Source organism: Pholcus phalangioides, unplaced genomic scaffold (assembly GCF_987345545.1).
Source record: "Pholcus phalangioides strain wild (caught in Gottingen) unplaced genomic scaffold, Ppha-v1.0 ptg000017l_1, whole genome shotgun sequence".
NCBI lineage: Eukaryota > Metazoa > Arthropoda > Arachnida > Araneae > Pholcidae > Pholcus > Pholcus phalangioides.
In genome coordinates this window covers 25,780,649-25,805,781 of record NW_028301610.1, presented here as the reverse complement: position 1 = coordinate 25,805,781, position 25,133 = coordinate 25,780,649, and the positions used below count along the sequence as shown (strand labels likewise).

Below are 25,133 nucleotides of genomic sequence, written 5' to 3'. Positions count from 1 at the left end.
AGAGCCCGAATTTTCCACTTAAAAAAAATGGCTAAATATGAACTAAAACAAATAACCAAGCAAAAAACGCAAATGCGTTTTTAAATGCATCTTTTCTATGTATCTCGATGCATATTCATTTGCAAAAACATTCTCATGCAAATGATTTCTACATGTATTTTATTTAGGAATTTCTAGTTATTAGTACTGTAGCTGCTCACTAATAGAAAGAAAAAGTTGCTCGAAAAAGAAGCAAACGACACGTGCACACAAGTAACAAAACATGAATAATGTCAAAAATGGGCGGATTTTTCTCCTGAGATTTTACTTCTTTTTACTTGAAAAAAAAGAAATGACAAGCAAATAAAGCACCCGGGTTTCGGGTATGGTCCATGTAGCTAGAAGGTCCTTGGAGTTGAGCAACCAAACTATTTGAAAATGTCGAATTTCCGATTCGATAGACGATGTTGCCTGATCCATAAATCCATGGAAGTGAGCATGAATGTAATAAGTTCAGACTTTTAATTGTTCAGTTGGTCATCTAAACCGCTTTGATAATACGAAATTCTATGGAAAACGTCTTATACTCTTAGAGAATCAACTGATTTGAGATCAAAAATCAATTTCACATGACTAGAGTTCCGTCAATCGTTAATACGACGTATTAGAACGAAATTATCTCAAAGACGTCCCAATGCAGATAAAGCAGCAATTTTCAATAATTTTATGTCCTTACAGAGCGAAACGTGAAAATTCGTTTATAATGAGAACTACGTTACAGCGAAAACTTTTCTTGTGGCTGTGAGCTGTTGTTATAACGAACTTTTATTGTATTATGAGCAATATTAATTTGAAAAATTAAAAAAATTTAATTAATCTTCCACACAACTTGAAAATTTGCACTTATTCTGAAAATTCTTCAATTACATACATTTATACACACATTAATGCTAAAAAGAGGTTAATTTATATAAATGCAACAAACAGGACTAATCATAACAAATTTATAAATAGTGCAAAAAAAAAAAATGAATAAATCAAAAATTAAAAGGTCAATTTCCTGTGACCTTTCATTAAATTAAGTTGTATAATAACCAAGAATGGCCACTGAAGCTGTGCTTTCCAAAGTGTGAAATATCGACCCCTGGGGGAAGGGGTCGATGCAATTGTCCAAAGGGTCGATAGAAGCTATGGGTTTAGTATAGGATCCTATGGGTGGGCTTGAGTTGGGAGAAATGAGAAAGAAATTTTTTTTAAAGAAGAGCTATGGAACACAAAAAGTTTGGGAAACTTTTCACTGAAGCAGCGGTTCTCAACCGGTGCTCCGTGTACACTTCCCGGGGGCTCCGCACACACTCGAAGAAAATAAATCAGTAAATTCGATAAATGAATATAAGGAGAGCGTACGGGGCTCCACCATAGAAATTTTACGCCGAATAGAGGCGACCACTGATGCATATTTGTGTTTGAGTACAGGTGATCATTTGTGGAGATTTTACTGTATTTAGGAAAATGTAATGGAACCCTTTGTATATATCTCCCTATTACGTTTCTGACCTTACTTATTTGTACGAAGTTTTGCTTCAGTTGCTATACATTTCTATGCATTATCCCTGTATACAGGGCCTAATTTCTTCATGGGCAAATGAAGCCTTTATAACTTTGAGCCCCCGAAATTCAAACAACATACATTCACTGACCAATTAACATCTTTGACTCTTGTCGCAAGAGCCTCCTAATTCCTGCTTTACCCAGGGCCCTGCCTGTATACACTTCAATTAATCGACGTTTTCACTTCGATTCGAACTCCCAAGTCTTTGGAAAACACCTTTTCTATCAATCGAATCACATAATTTTTCAATTGGTGAAGACGTGTCACTGAAATACAGTGTTTTACGGTTTTCAAAAACCCATCATGAAGAAACGTTTTAAGCGGAAAAACTAAGCGGGATCGACTGTAGTTTCTCATGCATATTTTTTATTGAAAAAGTAATAAAATTTAAGATGATTGACTGGTTCAATCAGGGCTGCAACTAGATGCTTGGTTACCCGGGGCAAGCGCGCATTTTGACGCCCCCCTTGTAATGTTGAAGGAGAGGTTTTAGAATGAAATTTGCACCCCATCCGGTCTAGCGCCCGGGGCATGAGGCCCGCCTGCTCCTCCCTAGTTGTGGCCCTGTGTTCAATGGCTTTTGACAGGTACTGAAATAATTATTGAACGGGCTACGGTATGCTGATAGCCAGGGCTGTAACTGGGATTTTTGTCGCCCCCACATTCGATAATTTTGTAACGGTGTTCTGTAAAGGACGTTTTACACAACGTTTAAATAACACTTTTTTTTCTGTTAAATCTTGAAATGAATACCGTAAAATTGCTTGAGACTTTAGCAACAGTAATGTTATGATAGTATTATAAGTATATTTCTTCTCAAGCATAAGATTTTGAATCAAAACGACAGATTTTCACAAATTTTTTTTTCGGAAACGTCTGTAAAAAAAAAAGTGGGGGGGGGGGGGGGTAATTTTCGGAAAAAGTTCGTTTTTCAGTACTGCTTTCGCATTTATACGACGCGTCGTATAAACGAGGTTCCATTAGAGCCTGAGCCCCACCAACATTTTCAATAAGTTTACGCCTATGATGAGCTTGACCCATGTTCAGTGGGTATTTTTCCAGATTCTTTTTTGAAACGATTAAAATATATGAGACAATTTTTTCTCAGCCCAATGCACAAGGAAATATACCTTTTCTGGCTATTATGCCAAGGTGAATTTGGAACGAAAAGTAATCTAGTCTCTACCGGGAATCAAACCACTCTTGCAAACTGGGAAAGTGCGCTATTATATACATCACCAGAGCATAGGCGGAGATTGACTTGGAAGTCTGGGGGGGGGGGAGCAAGGTCATTATTGCTGGGGGAGGCACGATGATGATGATGTCAATTCATATATACATTAGACCAGTCATGTCTCTGGTCTAATATGTATATATTAGACCAGAGACAACCTTGCCTTCCTTAATGACTTTTCTTTCAGAGTTTATCTCGGCATAATATCCATAAAAGTTGTATTTCCTTAATTAAAATAAGTTTAAATTTTTATAGTTTCCAGTGCAGACTCATCTATTGAGCTCATTGAGCTCATATCAAACATATCTATGAATGCTTAGTAAGATTTGAGTCAGGACTTTTTGGCTACCCATAAAGGTCTCATTTGGTTGCTTTTCAAATAATGTCTAGCAACTAAGCTATATTTATTGCCATTTTGATGATAATGGCACATGTCACAGTAAGAGACAGCCAATAGTTACGAAATACATCTTTGCAACAAAACTGGTGTTTTTCAACATTGGCTAAGGAAGCCTCCCAAAACCTTGGCACTTATGCCTTCGTATTTAATAATGACAACCTATAATACCTCAATAATTACCTATTATAACCTAAAATGCATATAAGAGCCTATGATACCTTACCATATACAGGCTGTCCCAAATCGTATGTATAACGGTTATCTCTGCAACCGTTAACTTTAGAAACATACCCTCAATTATACAAAAAAGTTTCCAAATGATGTGCAGTCACTCAAAATGTCTCAAATTTCCCAAGAGGTTGTATGCATGAAAAAATAGAAAAATTAGTTTTTATGTGTTCTAAAACTTCCAATAAGGGAAATGTAAATTCAGCTGTAAGAAGTAATTTACAAAAAATTGCATATTTGTAAATGCAATATTAATGGAGATATTTGACTTTGAAGTGTGCAGCATTTGTCAATGATTGAGGGTGTAGTTCTCAAATTGTGATATGTATAAATTAAACTCAATATTGTAAAAATTCTTTAATTCTCAAAATAATTGTAAAAATTCTTTAATTCTCAAAATAATTGTAAAAATTCTTTAATTCTCAAAATAATTGTAAAAATTCTTTAATTCTCAAAATAATTGTAAAAATTCTTTAATTCTCAAAATAATTGTAAAAATTCTTTAATTCTCAAAATAATTGTAAAAATTCTTTAATTCTCAAAATAATTGTAAAAATTCTTTAATTCTCAAAATAATTGTAAAAATTCTTTAATTCTCAAAATAATTGTAAAAATTCTTTAATTCTCAAAATAATTGTAAAAAAATGTAATTTTTACTTATTGCAAATAAAAAATGAATGGTTGAATTCATTCTAATTGTATACAGTCCCTATAAGAATGCCGACTTTTGAGACAAAGAAAATTTCTCAACACAGTGATAAGTTGCCAAAACAGTTATTTTATTTAAAAATCTCAATAAATTTTGCTTTTAAAAATATGAATTTTTTGCAAATGACTTTTCAGAGAGAGATTCACATTTCAATAATTAGAAAATTTGCACACAGGAATGGAATAAAAACGTTAATTTCTTTCATTTTCATGTATGCGACCCCTCAAACAAATTTTGAGTAATTTAATTTAATTTTAAGTAATTGTTTTGTTATATGGAAACTTTTTGTAATTGAAAGTATTTTTCTCTAAAAGTCAAGAGTTGCAGCGATATCTGCTGTGCAAATAATTTGAAGCAGCCTGTATACTCGTGTATAAGCCAAGTTTTTTTGTTTAACCCTTTTAGCAGCATATATATAGCAGAAATTACAAAACCCTTATAAAATGCAGGGTCTCTATCATCACAGAAAAGTCATGAAAAAGTGCGGAAATGAGGAAAAAAGTCACAGAAGTCCCAAAAAAGCCACGAAATTCAAGAGAAGGTAGGATCATGACTGGGAAGAAAAAATCCCATAGCAGTGGAGGAAGAGATGTCTCCACATAGTCAGGGAGAGGAAGATAGAGAAAATGGCCAGAGAGGATTTCTCTGAAGGGTAAAAAAGCCTTTGAGCGGGAAATACTGTGTTACAACATCCCATCAACTAGCAACCATACCAGCCTGGTTATGCCAAATTAATCAATTTTGTAATATTGGAGGCTAAATAACAATTGGAGACTTCTAATATATGCTTTAATACTGTGAATACAAATGCTGATACATATTTTTAATGACTTCTCGTAATAAATTGTTGTTTCAAATATTACTTAGTATGTATTAAGATTGAAATAGTTATACTCAAATCAAAATGTAGATAACTAGATACTGAATAAAAATATGTGCTTTTTAAACCACAGATGTAACTGCGGATATGATGCAAATTTTACTAATTTCTAAAGAACATCACCGTTAATGAGATGAATTGAGAAGCTGCCCATACATACACTAAGATAAGGGAACTATAATTTTTTATGGGCAGTGTATCATATTCTATAATAACTTTTTTTTTCCTGATAATTGCTCTTATTTCAGGTTTATGTTGCAGTATTTCAGATATATTAACATCCATATTTTTTTATGGTCATCTTTTTCAACCACCTTGTGGGGCATTTTGCCTGTTATGGCCTTTGAATTTGTATTTGCATGGTCTGCATTGACGTATAATCTGCATTTGCAAATTTCAGTTATCAATAATGAAATTTCAAAGCATGGGCAGGGCCATCTTAAGAGCACAATGGGCCCATGAGCCAAGTGATTGGCTCATGAGCCAATCACTTGGCCATGAATCAATCCAACTTCATCTCATTTTGGTGAGCCCTTTTTTCTCTTGAGGCCCCTTGGCCATGCCTGAGTGGGCCCATGTGTGAAGATGGCACTGGGCATGGGTAGTGTGTTTTCTTCACTCGCTAACTGTGTATCTGTCTGTATAAATCTTTGAAAAATTAATTTCCATTTCAACCTCTCAGAGAAAAAAGAAGCTGTAAATAATACTCATTCCTAAAAATGCATCCTAGCACAGAGGCGTACACAGGAAGGGGGAGGCATAGGGGCTCATTTCCCGCCCCCAAAGTTGGCCAAAAATTAGAAACAATTTTAATATTTAGGTGAAAATATTAAAAGAAAATTTTATATTCTTTTTCCTCTATTTCTGTTAGATGCTTTTTAAAGGATGGTAACTGAAATTTCTCGGGAAGAAAATAATAAATTAGTGTTCCCCCTCAAAGGCTTTTGTACCTCCTCCAAAGATCAATCCTGCATATGCGTCTGCCCTGGAGTGCTGCAGTGTTTCACAAATGTCAATGTTAAAGCAGAGTGCATGCAAGTGAGCTGATGCTACCAACATTATTGTATTTTTCAAAATACTTTTGAGCGCTACTGTGTACAAAATAAAATACCCACTAAAAGAGAATAAATCAGAAACAAACAAAAAATGGTTGATATTATGAAGAATGCTTTTATCTGCATCAGAGGGATAATCCCTCTATGTTTTTTTAGCGATTTTGAAACAGCTACAATGATATTTTTTTATACCTCACTTAAAACTGCCTTCAATATATTTTCAAACTCCTCAACAGTGTGTTTCTGTGCTTCTAAACCTCAAGGCATCATCATCAACAACCATTTTCAATCCACTGCTGAATGAAGGTCTCCTCTAAATTTTTCCATTCTGCTCTGTCTGATGCTTTAGTCATTCAGTTGACTCCATCCACTTTCCTGATCTTGTCAATCCATCTTGCGTGGGGACGCCTTCTCAGACGTTTAACACCACAGGGGTACCAGTCTAGAATACTTGTGGTCCATCTGTTGCCCTGTCTTCTTGCAATATGTCCAGCCCATTTCCATTTTAAACGTTTAATTCTTTTCATGATACCATATACCTTTGTGTGGTTCCTTATCCAAGTGATTCGTTTTCTATCTCCTTGTGATGCCTAGCATACATCTTTCCATGCTCCTTTGTGTTGTCTGTAACCTTTGTATCGTCTTGCTTGTGAGTGTCCATGTTTCAGCTAAAGGCATCTAATAAAATTTATATTTCACACTACCCAATTTTCAAAAGTTTTTATGGAGGTTGCCACATGTTGCTACACTGCTCAAAACAATTAGGGGAGCAAGCAAAAAAGTGAAGAAAACTGTGCGAGACAGCCACGTATTGGCATACAATGGATAGTACACGCGTATCAATGCGCAATACAGAAAAAAGACGTAAAAAAATTTGGAATTAAGCTTTAATTCTTTGAAAATATGCAAAAAACATGAAAAGATGATTTAGGGCAACAATTTGGTTACATGTAAACGATAAAAAAAAGTACTGTCTAGACATGATGCATGAGTTTTAATAGGGTGTGTGGTCTCCTCGAACAGCTAAGACTGCTGCACACCTGTTTGCCATGGATGCAATGAGGTTATCGATCAGACTTTGGGGAATACTGTTCCACTCCTCAAGAAGTGCAATCTGCAAGTCTCGGACAGTAACAGGCGGCCTTGGTCGTGCAGCAATGCGTCGTCAGGAGAGCACACTGGCCATTCTATACGCTGTATTGTTTCAGCTTCAAGCATGTTCTCCACCAGACGAGCTCTATGCGGTCGGGCATTATCATCCTGGAAAACAAAGGAATCTCCAATGGCTCCAGCGTAAGAGATGACATGAGGTCGCAGTATCTCGTCTGCATACCTTCGGGCCGTCAAAGTGCTATTCCGAATGATATGTAGGTCCGTACATCCGCCTATGCTGATTCCAATTCCACCTCATACCATCCAACCAGCTCGTCTGTATTGTGACCTTTCACGAACGAATGCGGGGTTATTTCGAGTGCCCCTGTCCCTCCATACCAGAACACGTCGGGTGTCACACTCCAGACTGAATCGGGACTCGTCTGTAAACAGCACTTGGCTCCAATCATGTTGCTCCCAATCTCGATGTTCAGCAGCCCATCTTCTTCGGGCCGCACGGTGGCGTGGGGTCAACGGAATGCAGACCATTGGCCTATGTGCATAGAGCCCTCCCTCATGAAGCCGATTACATACTGTTTGGCTGGACACCCTTCGTCCTGTTGCCAAGAGCAACCGTCTTTGCAGCTGCATAGCATTCTATGTTCTGTTTCGACAGGCTGTTAACCGTATATACCGGTCATCAGTTGCTGTAGTGGCGCGTGGCCGACCTTGCCCTTGTCGACATCTAACATTTCCTGTTTCTTGGAATCGATTCCACAGCCTTGCAACAACACTTCTGGTGACTCCAACAGCGTCCGCGACACTACGTTGTGTTTGCCCGGATTCCAGTCTGCCTATAACACGCCATGCCATGGATTCCCGTAAATCACGTTGTTGAGACATCCTCAAGTCACCTTGTCTCAAAAAAAAATACTGCGCAATCGAATTTCACAGTTACGACAGTAAAACAGACGTTTCTGCAACATCCCGATTTCTGCCCTTTTTTCTGGTTTTTGACGTTATGAACTTTGATTTGCATATGAAGTTTTCTTCTTCCGTTTCCTGCTAGGCTTTAAATTATGGATGATTCATTTTATGTTACTTATTGGTATACATCTTTGCGTAATTTTGTTAAAACCATGTGCTCCCCTAATTGTTTTGAGCAGTGTACTTTCTATTCAGTATACTGAAGTGCAATACAGTAAGGTGAAAAATCCCAACTGAACTTTATTAGTTAACTGATTAATCATAATTTTTTGCAGCAAAAAACATTCAGTTCATTTTCTAGTAGTACTTTCAATACTTATTCAAAAGTGATATCAAACACCATAAATTTGGTGCCATTGTGATGATAATGTTGCCTCTTTGTGCAACCACATTCCCTCTATAATAATTTTTCTTGGTCACAGAGTTTCATATTAAGATTTCACTGTAATAAATAATATATAATTTATTACATGAAATAGGGTTATTATACTGTAATAATCTATAATCTAAAATAACTTTTCTGGGTAAACTAACCCATTTGCTTCTATAATACTGTGCACATTTATTTGTTTCAAAGAAAGAGATTTTCTGGAGAGATTTCTGGATCAGAGATTTTCTGGGTATTAGTGCAGAGAACTTAATTTTAACTTCAGAAAGAAAAGTTTTTGTCTCCATTTAGAATCAAACCTGGGTCCTCTTGCATACCAGACATGTGTGCTACCTATACACCAGAGACACAACTCCTCTTACCAAGTAAACATACATTGGAGCATGATGTACTGAGGGGAGACATTGTAGTCTCCTTTCAACTTCAGCAAATATATCTCAGATGACAACAGTAGAGAAAGATGTTACTTTTTTTGGCTTATAACGTATCAGAGAAAGATTTTTTGGATATTAGTGGCCAAGATGAACTTTGGAAAAAAAGCGCATGTACAGGTAGCACGCTTGCACTGTATGAAAGAGGATCTGGGTTCTATTCCTGGTGGGGTACAACCAATTTTTCTTTCAAAATTTCATCTTGACATTAATATCCAAAAAAATCTCTTTAATATGTTGTAGGCTAGAAAAATAACATATTTAACATGTGGTAACAATATTAATAACAATATAAAGAAATAACAATTCATTATAACAATCATTTAGTATAAAATGTTGTTATATATATTTCGTGGAACAATTTTTTTTTTTCATACCGAGAAAAAGTAATTCTGAAAAAGTTAAAATGAAGACAAAAGGGAGAAGTTTTGAAAGCATGTGAGAATGCTTGGAATGACATAAAAATGAGGAGATCTGGTAGTTGTTATGATGAGAGTATGAGATGGTGATGATGCTGATAATTACCATTAGGCGATCATCATCAAAATCGAATACTGATACAGGAAAATGGAAAATGTACAAGAAAAGTTGTTTACATGGGAGAGAGAATTTTGACCAATATTAAAAGCATTGAAAAAATCCTAATGAAGAGGTGAGGAACAATGTTGAATGATTTTAGGCCAATCATAGTTTGATTATTATGAACATGTATTTCTATGAGACAAAATTTCAGAAATCATTAGTTATTGTCAATGTATGACAGATCACACTGACAGAAAAGACTAAATAACCCAATTTTTGAAGTTGCTGATGAAATCTCTAAGTTGAGAGAGATAAATTTTATCATTAAAAAACTGAAAATTGATGTAAAATAGAGGATTTTGATAATCTGAAAACTGGCTTTAGAATGAAGTCAGAAAGATTTAGAATATAAATATAATGTATTAAATTATACCATGTCAGTTTCAACTGAAAGAAAAAATATAGTAGGTGCTGAAACAGTTTTATATGATGCTTTTTTTAACTGAATTTTTTGCCAATTATATTGAATGTTACTCATTTATAAGTTACTTAAAATATATTTCTTCATATTATCTGTGATATTTCTGTGTCTAAAAGGTTTTTCCTGTTGGCTTTTTTGTAATTCCATCATTTAATCCATCTGATGATATTTAGGTTCCAAGAAATCCTAACTCTATTCAACAAGAAAGTCCATTCTTGATTACAGTTGTGAATGCTTTTGAGAATTTTAACACTGGGTCTGGAAAAGTGAGAATTTTGAAAATAAATTCATTTATAGACATTTTGGAATAAAATTTGTATGTTTAAATTTATATTTAAAATATACATTTACCAGCTTCGTTTCTGAAAATTTTCATTGTAGGTGTTTTGTAACAGTTTACAATTAGCTTCAAAGGCTTCAAGTAATTGATAGTTTAAGTCTCAAAGTCCGAATTATATAAAATTTAACACCTTTCTGTAAAAAAATATATGAACTTGTTAAGTATAAGTTTCAAGTGCTAACATAATGTTTCTAATTTACTTCAACTAGATCATTGGTTTCCAAACTTTTTGATCCATTTTGGTCCCATAAAATTTTTCTTCTGATCGCCCCCTAACCCACACCAACCCTTGGGATCCTATACTAAACCCAATGTGTCTACCGCCCCCTGGACCTTTCCATCATCCCCAGGGGGTGATATTGCCCACTTTGGGAAACACTGATCTAGATTATAAAAATGGATTTGTATTAGTTACTTCTGATTTCTAACCCAGGTCTTTTCTCTCTCATTGCTGTTCTCACAAAAACTTATCAAGAACATATGTTGATAGGATTCCCCTAATTATCCATTATATTCAATAAGAATCAAGACATCTACTTTGAATATTTTCTATTGCATAAATGCTCTACTTTAGCCAGAAACTAGAACCAAAATCTGAATTCTTCAAAATGGGCCCAAGAGGAGTTTTGCATTTCTCAGTCACATAAACATAACTTATATGGCGGTGAAATGAAGGGGAAACAGTGTAGTACTAGCAAATAATAAATTCCTATTCAACGATTGTTTCAGCACACTTGAATAATATTTTCAAGCAGCACAAAAGAGCTTCTGTAACAGGTTGAAAAAATGGTCATAATGAGTGAGCGCTTACAGAGTTGGAGTTGCTTACTTCAGTGTGACTTTCTTTTTTGGCATCATATTTGTTGATTTAGTTGTTAGAAATGACATGTGATTAACTTGATGAAGTCAAATATCAATCATATGTTCTTTTTAATGAAATTGTAGTAAGGCATCATATATAGTCAGCTGTGTGTGAAATAAAAAATTCTGGCCAAAATGTCTTACATTGCCACAAGTTATAAAAAAAAATGTTTATATACATAAAATTTCAGATTCTAAACAGCAAATCAAATATTTTTACTTTACTATTAATCATTAAAACTGTCATAGTCTAATGACATATATGTTACAGTAAATTTGATAAATCAGTTATTATGTATAATAAGCATGAAACATCTATAGAGAAGTTAAACATGCCTAAAAATCTATGCAGTTGAGTTAAGGTGAATGTGGTGTGGGGGAAAATCTATTATACATTTGACTTTATCTGGATGTAATTGAATTCCATCTTCAGGTAGATGAAACCTTAAAAGACAATAGTGGATGTGCTAAATAAGAATTTCAAAACATTGGTGCATAAACCGTATTCTTGCAATTTTGAAAACAAAACTTTTTTGGAACCATAAAAAGTGGTGATGCATAATTACTGTTCAAAGGTCTCAAATACCTCAGTTACATCATGTTATGAAATTCAGATTTTTATATTTTCAATCTGTCTGGAGCTAACCTACAAGATTTTGCCACTACAGTAGGTGTTTTTGTGGATATGATGGAGATTGTTATGCTTCACTGGTCAGTTTGGATTGTTAATTTCATGATGGCAGGAAATTGCTTAAGGAGACCTGATATTTTAATTTTTGATATTTTTGTGATAAAATTTATTATTAGATATAGTTTCCACTGAATGTATATGTGTGTGTTTTACTTGGTCCTGTAACTTGGTTTTCAGGTCCATTAGACATTTATGCTTCATATCAGGTACCAATTCAAAATAATGGAGAAAATCTGCTCAATCTGTGCAATTTTTCAATTTCCCAGAGAACTTTCTCTTCTCTAGATTGTTTGGCATTAGAAATAGCAAAATTCTCAATAGGAGTTGTAGTAACTTCCAGAATTCAATCAGAAATTTCTGCTACTTTGTCCAGCATTACATCAGACACTGCGGCCAAGATGGACTGAACAGGCACTGGCAGTCTCTGTAAAAACAGCTCCATCATCAAATTTTTCAGGCACGTTCTGTGATTCTTCATAGCATTTCATACATCTTAGTAATTCGGAGGGTTTTGATTTTCTAATTTTTCCTCAGATAAAAGTAATCAGATTTCTGATTGGATGAGATGATTCCCTTGAACAATTGATAAGTCCTGTTTTGAGCTTTCTGTATGGATTGTTTGGGCCCCGTTTCACCAGCACATTCTTGACTACAGATGCAATTTCAAAGGAGCAGGGGGAAATGACACAGTTATACCTATTGAGGGATTTTGTGATTGGTGTTGGACTTGCGAGAGCAAATGTACTCTCGCACATAATAAACCATAGAGGCCGTTCAAGTATTATGTAAGGAAATTTTTAGCAATTTTTGACCCCCTCTCCCCCTTTTCAGCGAAAGTCAGCAAAATTTCGTCAATCAGCTCTGTCCCTCTGAATCCTAGTGCATATTGGTGGGATCAGAGACGTACACGGGGGAAGGCATAGGGGGCTCGTGCCCCCTCCCACGATCAAAAATTTATTTTTTAATGCCAAAAAATTATTTTTTTTAATAGAAATTTTGGGAGAAAATACCTTCATATGTAATTATAATAAATTTCTGTTAATTTCGATGCTATTTGAAGGCTATGAACTGAAAATTTATCTTTAATAAATTCATCGCAACCCACCCTCTAAGCCATATAGTGATAAAACGCATAACAATGCACCCTTGGCCCATGGACCAATATGGCCCTGGGGGTTATTTGATGTGTGGTCTGCCCTCCTGAAACCTAATTTGGTAAAAATGAACTAAGCGACACATTTACAGATCGCTTAAGTGTCCTGTAATACAATTCCAGAACATTTAAGTGGCCCGTGGCAGACCCATTTTCAGATCACTTAAATGACCCGGGACACAGTTCCAGAACACTTATGCGATCCGTGACACATTTAGATATCCCTTGAGTGACATAGTTTTAGAGCACTTAAGTGGCCCCCCCAGTGTGGTTCTACATCACTCAAGTTACCCGCATCACATTCGCAGATTATTTAAGTGATCCGCGGCATATAATTACGGATCACTTGAATGATGCCTGGCATAGTTCCAGAGCAATTAAGCGGCCCGGGCACATTTCCAGATCACTTGGATCCGCGAAACATTTAGAGATCACTAAAGTGGCTCTGTTGGGCACTTATCAATAGGGGGATGTTGCTTCAATTGCCCACAAACCATCGAAAGGTTTTTCTTGTTTTTGGAGCACTGAGTAAGATGCCATTAAAAATATTTCATATTTTCATAAAGGGTGGTTGATGACGTAAGCATTATCCAAAACCTCCCCCCCCTTGTCATCAAAAGTCAGCAAATGGGAAACCTCCTCCCCCCATCGATGGTGACGTAATACTTGAACGGCCTCATAGGGCTGGATCTGATTTGTTATATGCATTAATTTGAACTGTGCTGACCTCTGACATGGTGCAAAATTCCAAAAATGAGTTATTTAAGGAGAGAGTTAATGAGATATTCAGGACCGGATCTTGAATCCTGCCAACTATGTGGCCACAGAAGGGCAGATCTTTTTGGGCACCAACTGAAAAGGAGGGGTGATTTCTTTATCATCAAAATATTATTTGCTTACATTTGAAAAATGTGAATAACCGGCTTTGGAGATATTTACAAGTTATTATTAAATGCAAAATGAATTATTACTTTAATTAAATGTGCAAAATATGTGTATTAAACATAACACTTTTGCTCTACTTTTTTTAATTAAAAAAAAATTGTGGAAAAGGATCAATAAGAGTACTTATTTCTTTGTGGCTATTTTGTTCTCCATTTATAGACGTCAAAGATCTTCCCCTCTGTGCAACAGCTACATTCTTTCTTCATCACCACAGAGCATTTTTCTTCAGGGAAAGTTAGTTATGAATGTTCTTTTGACGTGAATACACATTTTAAATCATCTGATGATACAGGATGCATCCTCAAAAAGTCGCGTAATTAAATTCTTTAAACACCCATATCCCAAGAACTATCCAGGATATATCCATGTTTTTTATGTCTATGGATAGATCTTGTTAAGACAATTCTGGTATGGTACCTCCCTGATTTTAATACCTTTTCCCTTGTGTCCACCAGGCTTGTTTGCCGCATTTGTGACAAATATTTTTTCTGCAACATCTTGAGAGGGTCACAACACAAATGAAAGCCAATAGCATTGTATAATAGATATTCTTGACACAAATCCGATGATATCTACTTGATCAAGTCAGTACTTACCACTTAATTCAAGCACAAAGAACGTATTCATTTCAAAACTTGTGGCCATGTCTATGACACAGCCTACCCCATTTTTTTCCCTATCTATCACCATTAAGGTGATGTGACAGTGTTATTGTATTTTTTATTTAACACAAATTGTTTCCAACTATAATAATTTTTATTTGCTTATTGTTGAACTTTCAAACCCAACATGGTCCATGCTCTATAGCCGTCAGGCAATTTTAGCCATTTCCCCTTATTGTTGAACTGTTAATTAAAATAATTTACCATGAGTTTGTAAGAGATATTTTGTTATATTCTCAGTGGGTTTTTTCATCATTGGATCATTATTTTTTGACAATGTTATGTCATCAGAACCAGTTCACTTCAGCCAGCACCTGTTTTGCTAGTACACAGAGGCACTGCAAAATTCCAAACTGTTTTGCCATTCTACAACTTCAACAAAGAAAATGTCTGGATGAGCTAACTTTTATGCTAGATGCAGAGGCAGCTCGAGCTTACCTGCTGCCCGGGTGCAGTCTTATGTGCCGCCCCTAAAGACGACCCTGGTGGAAGGCTGACAGAGCTGTATCCTAGGAGACCTTGGGATAAACGTATTTTATCTTTAGAAGAAAGCCGCACACAATTCTCCACCAAGAAAATGTTCTTGACCATATGTCCCGCTTTTGAAGAAAATGTTGTGTTTTCGAAGCAGAGCTGTTGTCGTTTTTTCTCTCGTTATTTTACCATTCTTGATTGTACCAGATAATTCACAGAACAGCACTTACTGATGGGCCACCATTACTTACACTTACTTATCCTGTAAAGTTGATATATAACGAGGCGATTTTTGTAAAAAAATTTATTTTTCAAAGTGGTTTTTGATGCTTCAGGGACCAGTCAAGTGAGAAGACAAATTATTTCCTTTGCGTTATTTGACTTTCGGAAAAATTACTGTTTTCCTCTTGTGATAGAGTGCATTTTTATTTTTGGTAATACTGTCACAGGCCGTCTTTTTTCTCAAGTTACCTTAACACCTTCGTTGTCAACGTGACTCCATGCAAATTTTTACTGTTGGAAATTTTAAAAAATTTTTTTGTCCAATGAAAGTCCAAAATGCCGCCCCTAACAACCAGGCAGCTTAGGCAGCTTAGCCTTAAGTCAGACACAAAATTTTTTGAAAAACTTCAAGTAATAAAAATTCACATGGTATCACACTTTTGAGCCATACCTTGACAATGAAGATGTTGAGGGAACAAACTGAGCCTGAGATCATAACACCAGAAACAAGAATGTACTCTGTCACAAGTGGGGTAAGTATTGGTGCTTCCAACCAGTAATTTTTCTGAAATGGTAAAATATAGGCAAAGGAAACATTCGGCTTCTTACTTGTACAGCTCCGTCTGGAGCATCAGAAATGAATTTGAATAAATTTATTAATAAACTTGTTGTATTATACTTCTTCTTCAGGGACAATGGCATCATAGTTAGGGATGCTGGTGACAGGAATTTGTGGCTTGGGTCTGAACACCCCCAGAAGTAGCTGTACCAAAATTTTCTACATAAAGCTTAAGATGAATATTGACAGATACGAAATACTTCAGATGCCCCTGTTTATGGGTTAAGTGTAAATAATGATCATGGGGGCCCACAAGGGCAGGGCATATAAGGTTTCAGTCCTGGACAATTCCGGTCATTTTTTTCCATGCTATAAATTCCCTATAGAGGAACCTTCTAAAGGTCCTAGCCTAGCTAGGGGCCCTGCTGTAAGTTGTGGGGGGGGGGGGGGGCTGGAAATGATGCTCATCAATAAGAGCTATAATATGGATCAAGTTATCTGGCATAATTAAGAATGGTAAAATAATCCTGGTCCTGAATGCGAGTCAGTTTCTTTAAAAGCGAGACGTGTGGTCACAAACATTTCATTTGATAAACAATGGCCATGGCTTTCTGTTAAAAAAAAATTGGGTTTATTACAGGGTGAACTAGGCTAAAGCCTTATCAGCCTACTGCCAGGGTCATCTTTAAAGCCGGCACATGAGGCTTTGCACCCGAGCAGCAAGTAAGCTTGAGCTGCCCCTGCTCCACACACAGCTATAAAGATATAGCAGTTTTTAAATCATAACTTCACAGACAAAAGAATCATTTATCATTTTTTTCTATTGAATGGCTGCCCATTGACATCCCCCAAGTGACTACTAGCTGTGAGGGTATCTGAAGTTCAAAGTCTATCTTGGTGTTTAGAACCTGGCCACCTTAAAAGAAAATATAACACAAGCTGTGATAAACATTCTTTCAGAGATTTCACATTCCATTGTAGAGAAGTTATGTTCAACTGAAGTTAATTTTCTTCAGTTTTTCAACTTCTAGGTGCAAATGAAGCTAGTTTTCCATAAAAAAAAACACTCCACAGAAAGCAGGCAGACCTTCAATGATGTTCACAGAAAAACATGAAAATTCAGGCATCTGCCACTTTCACTTCTAATAAGGAACACTGATGGCAATTCTTCTCAAACACAATTCTGACATCATAGAAACGTTAGGGTCACCCATGACATCTTCTGATATGCACCAATTTGTTAGAAATTCCCTTGGAAGAATGTTTACAAAATTTATGTTCAGTTCAGTGAAGTAGGTCCATCTAGTTAAAATCCACCTTATTTTTCCAAAACCTTTTTTTCACTACCAAGCATAATGGACTTGCACTCTGGCAATAAATCTGAGAGAAAATATCAATCGTTTGCCACAGTCATTGTACTTGACTTGCTGCATGCAATCGATCTTTGTACAAATAGGGGGAAGTTGATAAATTTTCATACCATGGTATTACTCGTATATGTTGCTCAATGCCATGAGTCCCTCTGTATCATCGAACATTTCACCTGTATTATTTCTAATTGCTTTTTGCGGTATCGGTTTTTGATCTGTACTATGTAAAACTGCTAGAAATTCTGTTTTATCAATCATCTGAATTATCAATTTCAATGTGTTAACTGAAAAAATACCTTTGAACAAGTAGTGACATGTTCAATAAGTTATAAATTCATGAAGAGCCACTACTGTATTGGACTGGCAGAAGTAGAATAATTTCATTAGTAATGGTCACTGAGGTAATGTAGCGTACATAATTGAGCATAATTGAGTTGAAAATCAGAATGTCTGACTAAAGTTTAATTTTATTTTATAGACTGAATTCGGCTCTGTTGTTATGTGTTTTGTTAATTTCCAGTATATTTTCTTATCAGAATGCGTCCTTTCTTTTAATAGGATTCTGCCATTTCTTCAGTTCTTTCATCATTAGAAGAAATGAAAAAAGGAGTTTATGAGGTAAAATAGGGTTTTAAATTTTAAGGCTTGGAGCTTATTACTTTTGGGGCATTTATAACTGCACACAGAGAGTGTGTTTGTTTAAAAGTTCCTGATATATCTCCTCCCTTTCTAGTCCATACTCAACCATTTAAATAAATGAGATTTTTTTTCATATCAACTAAAACCATTTTATTTATTAGTAGAAAATATTTTTTTCTATGCTTTATAAGAAATTGAAACAAAAAAAAATTTGTTGTGAAATTAGAAAGTTAATATTTCAAATATTTGAATAAATCAAGGAAACAGTAATTTTCCGGATATTATGCTGAGGTGAGCTCGGAAAGAAAAGTCATCACGTCCCCGCCGGGACTCGAACCCAGGCCCTCTTGCATACCGGGCAAGCATGCTACCATCTACACCACTGGAGACACACTTGATGTGACACACTCGGATGACTTTTCTTTCCGAGCTCACCTCAGCATAATATCCGGAAAATTACTGTTTCCTTGATATCTCTGGCTGAGAAAAAAGCCATCTATATCTCTCTAAACCGTCCCACCCGGGGGCCATTTCCTGAAGTTAAGAGAGGCTACTAATGCCTCTACTTCAGCACCTCACGACACAGTGCGTGAAATTAGGAAGGCAGATTCATGTGTCTCCAGTGTGGCTGTGCACAAATAGAATGAACTCAACCATTTTATTTCTTTATTCACAATAAATAGCAATTACATTTTTTGATGACTATCTTGACAATTACAGAATTTTTACAATTTAAGTTTAAAAATTTATGAAAAAAACCCTTAATCATTGGCAATAAATGTTGAAAACTTCAGTGAAATATCTCAGTTAATATTGCAGTTAAAAATGTGCAATTTTTTTATAAATGACTTCTCAGAGTTGCATTTGAATTTCACTAATTGGAAGTTTTAGGACAGAGGGTCTACATAAAAAGTTAATTTTTCTATTTTTTTTTATGTATACGACCTTGCGGAAAATTCAAGACATTTTTGAGTAACCACACATCATTTGAAAACTTTTTGTCATTAAAAGAGGTTGCAGAGATATCTGCTATGCAAACAATTCGGGACAGCCTGTATAAAATCTTGCTCATATAACATACACCTCTTAAATCACCAAGGGGTATGTTATAAGCAAACTCAACTGTATATGTAGTGGAACTTGGTCAATTTGAATTTTAGGTAATTGGAATTTTTTACAAACTCCCCTTGAGTGTTCTATTTTAATGTTAGAATTTCTTGTTTAATTTGAATTTCTTTCAATATTTTTGGATGATTCAAAATTGGGGAAAAAATCATGAGTTTTATACGAGCAAATTTAGTTTGAAAAAATCTACAGGAAGTCAGACTTTGCTTTTCTCAATCAATTTTTTAAAGACAAATTAAAGCTTGAAAATTCTTTTTTTCCTTTACTCTTTTATTTTGATAATTTAATGTTCATTTTAACATTGTTCAGCGTTCAGCTAGAGTGCATCGATAATGTGTAACACTTAATACTGATTATGTTTTCCTAATCTATAGGTCAAGGTGTATCATTCAAAATCGATTATTTTTGTCGTCATTAAAAGTATGGAAAATATCTGAAGGTTTGAATTGTAATGTGTTAATGAAAGTATATTTCTTTGATAGCAAAAAAATGATGAGCAAAAGTTCGGAAATAGTTTTATAACGGATGATCATGAACTATTTACATAAATCAGGCTTTGAACGTGGTCAAGAAATTCTGCAGCAATGTTGATTCCAGAACAGTGGAATAATGTAACAGCTAATATCAATCAGTATAATTATAAATTATTAAAATTTGAGAAAATTTTTTTGTAACGAAGTGATAAAATTTTAATAACTGATGATTATTACCCTATGTGAATGCTGATGATTAAGTGGGAATTTATAGTCATTTTATGAATCTGGGATAGATTAATTGGATAATTTAAACTTTTTTCCAGTGACTTAGAACTTTGAATTATCCAAGTTTGACTATAATTTAAATTTTTTAAGAAAAAGAAATGTGTCTACATAAGTAAAATTCTCCATCCTGAATTGTGTGACTACAGCAAGGTTGTCAGATTTGCTTTCTGGGTAGAGATACTTGTTCCCCATCCCCAGGCTGCACTTTTTTTAGCCTAATATACATGGATTTTTTAGGGTTTTTCCCAATAAAAATTAATTTTGATGTTCATTTAATTAAAAAATAGCAGCATATTGGAATTTTTAAAAAGTACATAGTCAAGTGAAAACTTTCAAATCATTTTTTTGAAAGCAAAACATTTTTTTATATGCAAGCATACACACAATGCATTTACATATATAATGATCATGACTATTTTTTTAAGCATAAAAATTTAGATATGAGATTGGATTACTAATTTTAAAGTACCGTAAATTTGAATGCATTATGGAGAAATCAGAAAATGAAAAAAGTTTTAATTATCTGCTGATTAGGTTTTTGCAGCTGTCGTTCTGTGAATGAAGTGTTCTTGAGCTAAGAGGCATTAGTATACCCCGATGACCCTAAGTACTACTACTTTTATTGGAGAAATGAAGAGGTGATACTCTAACTTATTTGGATCCCTTGGTCTGAGAGAGTTTACAAAATTGTTTTACACTATATCTCAACAAGTACATAATAAAAACTAAAGTCAATGGTATTGTCCCATAGATATCATTGAGACAAATCCAATAATACTGCATTGGTTTTAATACCTCATTTGGGCTCAGGCCAACTGCCCACATATATACTGAAATTGCCTCAAAGTAGAATATGTCGAAAACTGTGACATACATCGCAGGAAAATCAGTGCTGTGCAGAATGATCTGGAAGAATTTTAATAATAGTGCAGAGAGAAAACTATGTTATGGGAATTTTTACTTCAGAACATTTCCAGTCAGCTGGGGGCTCATTGCACAAACAATGCGAAACATTCTGTTTTTCAGCAAAATTGTTTCACTCTGTATCTTGGGATGTACAAGATGAAAAAAGTACCTTATGCATGTGAAGAAACCTCTTCCTTCAGGTTTAAATACTAGACTAAATATTTTGCATTATACTGTAACGAGATCTAAAAGACGTATTCACATTTAAACTCGCAACTGTGTCATGATACAGCCTCCAAAATTTTTTATATTTTTTTAACCAGTTGAGTTATGGAATTTTTTTTATTCCTATTTGAAAAATGGTGTCAGGTTCTATGAAAAAATTTTCATAGAGCAACAAGGCTTCTTTAACTCAAGTAATGCTATCTCCCTCCATCTAATGCACAGGGCAACACAGGAGGCATGGTTGGAGGGGCCCATTCAAGTGACAAGTTGGCTTCACCCATTAAGTGATGCTCTATTGTTTGCTACTGCACGCTCAATCGCATATGAAAGACTTCAATACCTGCTCTCTTTTATCAGCATTGGCTGGTTTTTTTTATCTCCATGTCATGCTCACAGAACATTTGGAAATTTATTCTTGTTATTATAAAGGGTGTTTCATAAAGTTTGCAGTTTTTAATAATGCAATAAATGATCCAAAATCAAAGCAAAATTCAAAATTTTTATTTAATTTTATTCAGCATGTACTTTGATTGTATAATGAAAAATGATATCTAGCATATGTCCACCTCCACTTTCTCTGCAGGCAGTCATCCGATCGTTGAAATTAATGATAACTCTGCGTTCAAACATTATGGTTTCGACCACAGACAATTATCTGGTTGCAACTGACCCAGATTCTTTGAATTTCTTTACCAATCTTGAAACTGTTGTTGTGGTAGGGGCATTGCTATGTCAAAGATCTGCTTAGCACTCTACGTTTTAGCATAGGCGTAAACTTATTGAAAATGTTGGGGGGGCTCAGGCTCTAATGGAACCTCGTTTATACGACGCGCCGTATAAATCAAAGCAGTACTGAAAAACGAACTTTTTCCGAAAATTACCCCCCCCCCCCACTTTTTTTTACAGGCGTTTCCGAAAAAAAATTTTGTGAAAATCTGTCGTTTTGATTCAAAATCTTATGCTTGAGAAGAAATATACTTATAATACTATCATAACATTACTGTTGCTAAAGTCTCAAGCAATTTTACGGTATTCATTTCAAGATTTAACAGAAAAAAAAGTGTTATTTAAACGTTGTGTAAAACGTCCTTTACAGAACACCGTTACAAAATTATCGAATGTGGGGGCGACAAAAATCCCAGTTACAGCCCTGGCTATCAGCATACCGTAGCCCGTTCAATAATTATTTCAGTACCTGTCAAAAGCCATTGAACACAGGGCCACAACTAGGGAGGAGCAGGCGGGTCTCGTGCCCCGGGCGCTAGACCGGATGGGGTGCAAATTTCATTCTAAAACCTCTCCTTCAACATTACAACGGGGGCGTCAAAATGCGCGCTTGCCCCGGGTAACCAAGCATCTAGTTGCAGCCCTGATTGAACCAGTCAATCATCTTAAATTTTATTACTTTTTCAGTAAAAAATATGCATGAGAAACTACAGTCGATCCCGCTTAGTTTTTCCGCTTAAAACGTTTCTTCATGATGGGTTTTTGAAAACCGTAAAACACTGTATTTCAGTGACACGTTTTCACCAATTGAAAAATTATGTGATTCGATTGATAGAAAAGGTGTTTTCCAAAGACTTGGGAGTTCGAATCGAAGTGAAAACGTCGATTAATTGAAGTGTATACAGGCAGGGCCCTGGGTAAAGCAGGAATTAGGAGGCTCTTGCGACAAGAGTCAAAGATGTTAATTGGTCAGTGAATGTATGTTGTTTGAATTTCGGGGGCTCAAAGTTATAAAGGCTTCATTTGCCCATGAAGAAATTAGGCCCTGTATACAGGGATAATGTATAGAAATGTATACAGGTTTATGTATACTATACATAATGTATGTATACTATAGCAACTGAAGCAAAACCTCGTACAAATAAGTAAGGTCAGAAACGTAATAGGGAGATATATACAAAGGGTTCCATTACATTTTCCTAAATACAGTAAAATCTCCACAAATGATCACCTGTACTCAAACACAAATATGCATCAGTGGTCGCCTCTATTCGGCGTAAAATTTCTATGGTGGAGCCCCGTACGCTCTCCTTATATTCATTTATCGAATTTACTGATTTATTTTCTTCGAGTGGATGCGGAGCCCCCGGGAAGTGTACACGGAGCACCGGTTGAGAACCGCTGCTTCAGTGAAAAGTTTCCCAAACTTTTTGTGTTCCATAGCTCTTCTTTAAAAAAAATTTCTTTCTCATTTCTCCCAACTCAAGCCCACCCATAGGATCCTATACTAAACCCATAGCTTCTATCGACCCTTTGGACAATTGCATCAACCCCTTCCCCCAGGGGTCGATATTTCACACTTTGGAAAGCACAGCTTCAGTGGCCATTCTTGGTTATTATACAACTTAATTTAATGAAAGGTCACGGGAAATTGACCTTTTAATTTTTGATTTATTCATTTTTTTTTTTTTTTTGCACTATTTATAAATTTGTTATGATTAGTCCTGTTTGTTGCATTTATATAAATTAACCTCTTTTTAGCATTAATGTGTGTATAAATGTATGTAATTGAAGAATTTTCAGAATAAGTGCAAATTTTCAAGTTGTGCGGAAGATTAATTAAATTTTTTTAATTTTTCAACTTAATATTGCTCATAATACAATAAAAGTTCGTTATAGCAACAGCTCACAACCACAAGAAAAGTTTTCGCTGTAACGTAGTTCTCATTATAAACGAATTTTCACGTTTCGCTCTGTAAGGACATAAAATTATTGAAAATTGCTGCTTTATCTGCATTGGGACGTCTTTGAGATCATTTCGTTCTAATACGTCGTATTAACGATTGACGGAACTCTAGTCATGTGAAATTGATTTTTGATCTCAAATCAGTTGATTCTCTAAGAGTATAAGACGTTTTCCATACAATTTCGTATTATCAAAGCGGTTTAGATGACCAACTGAACAATTAAAAGTCTGAACTTATTACATTCATGCTCACTTCCATGGATTTATGGATCAGGCAACATCGTCTATCGAATCGGAAATTCGACATTTTCAAATAGTTTGGTTGCTCAACTCCAAGGACCTTCTAGCTACATGGACCATACCCGAAGCCCGGGTGCTTCATTTGCTTGTCATTTCTTTTTTTTCAAGTAAAAAGAAGTAAAATCTCAGGAGAAAAATCTTCCCATTTTTGACATTATTCATGTTTTGTTACTTGTGTGCACGTGTAGTTTGCTTCTTTTTCGAGCAACTTTTTCTTTCTATTAGTGAGCAGCTACAGTACTAATAACTAGAAATTCCTAAATAAAATACATGTAGAAATCATTTGCATGAGAATGTTTTTGCAAATGAATATGCATCGAGATAAATAGAAAAGATGCATTTAAAAACGCATTTGCGTTTTTTGCTTGGTTATTTGTTCTTTAGCACATATTTTCTCAGTTTTAGTTCATATTTAGCCATTTTTTTTAAGTGGAAAATTCGGGCTCTAATTACAGGCGAATCCCGTTTTAACGAATACCGTTACAGCGAAAATATCGTTTTAACGAATGGTTTTCTAATCCCTCTAATAAGTATACATAGGAACAATGCAAACAATCTGAAATTTCTTTATAACGAAGTGTTTTCTCCGGTTTCTTGGAGTTCGTTATAACAGGATATTCGACTGTATAACAGTCATTTAATGTATTGTTACCAAAGTGAATGGGACAAGGGCGTAGCCAGAAATTTCGTTCGGCAGGGGGGACCAAAGTGACAGAACAATAGATTTGGTCATCTTTTTCCCTTTTTTCGGTCATTTTCTCACATTTCGGACGAGGGGACCAGACCCCCAAGTCTTCCTCTTCGCTACGCCCTTGGAATGGGACTACCCCTGAGCATGAGCGTACCCAAGAAAACCAATCTATTGGGGGGGCGGACACAGAATTTCTTCCAGAGAATTTTTGAGTTGGTGCCAATTTCCCAAAAGCATTTAATTAACAAGAATTTATTTGATTGTTGGGGGCGTAGAATTTGCCCTTGAGCCCCATTCTAGTTTGATCACGGTCCAAGTAAAAATATACTTTCATTCTCTCTCTCTCATTGAAACGAGCACAACTCCGGTCTATCGCCATAGGCAATTTATTCAGATCTAGTCATGCCGTAAATCTGCGTATATCCTCCCAAGATCCCCCAGATCTCATGAATCCCGAAATCCCCTGGGCGGGGTCATGAAAATGACTATATACAAAAAATATATTCAGAACAGTATATG

At 35.4% G+C, this 25,133-nt stretch overlaps 1 protein-coding gene across 3 annotated transcripts in view; it reads left to right on the top strand.

Moving 5' to 3' along the window:
• Positions 1-25,133, top strand: part of Sptz (zinc finger FYVE-type containing 26 spastizin) — a 273,621-nt gene that overhangs the window by 207,231 nt on the left and 41,257 nt on the right. For all 3 annotated transcript variants that reach the window (XM_089246450.1, XM_089246451.1, XM_089246452.1), the window contains exons 36-37: positions 10,172-10,264; positions 17,834-17,893. In XM_089246450.1, coding sequence (XP_089102576.1) covers positions 10,172-10,264; positions 17,834-17,893 — 153 coding nt within the window. The remainder of the gene's footprint in view (positions 1-10,171; positions 10,265-17,833; positions 17,894-25,133) is intronic.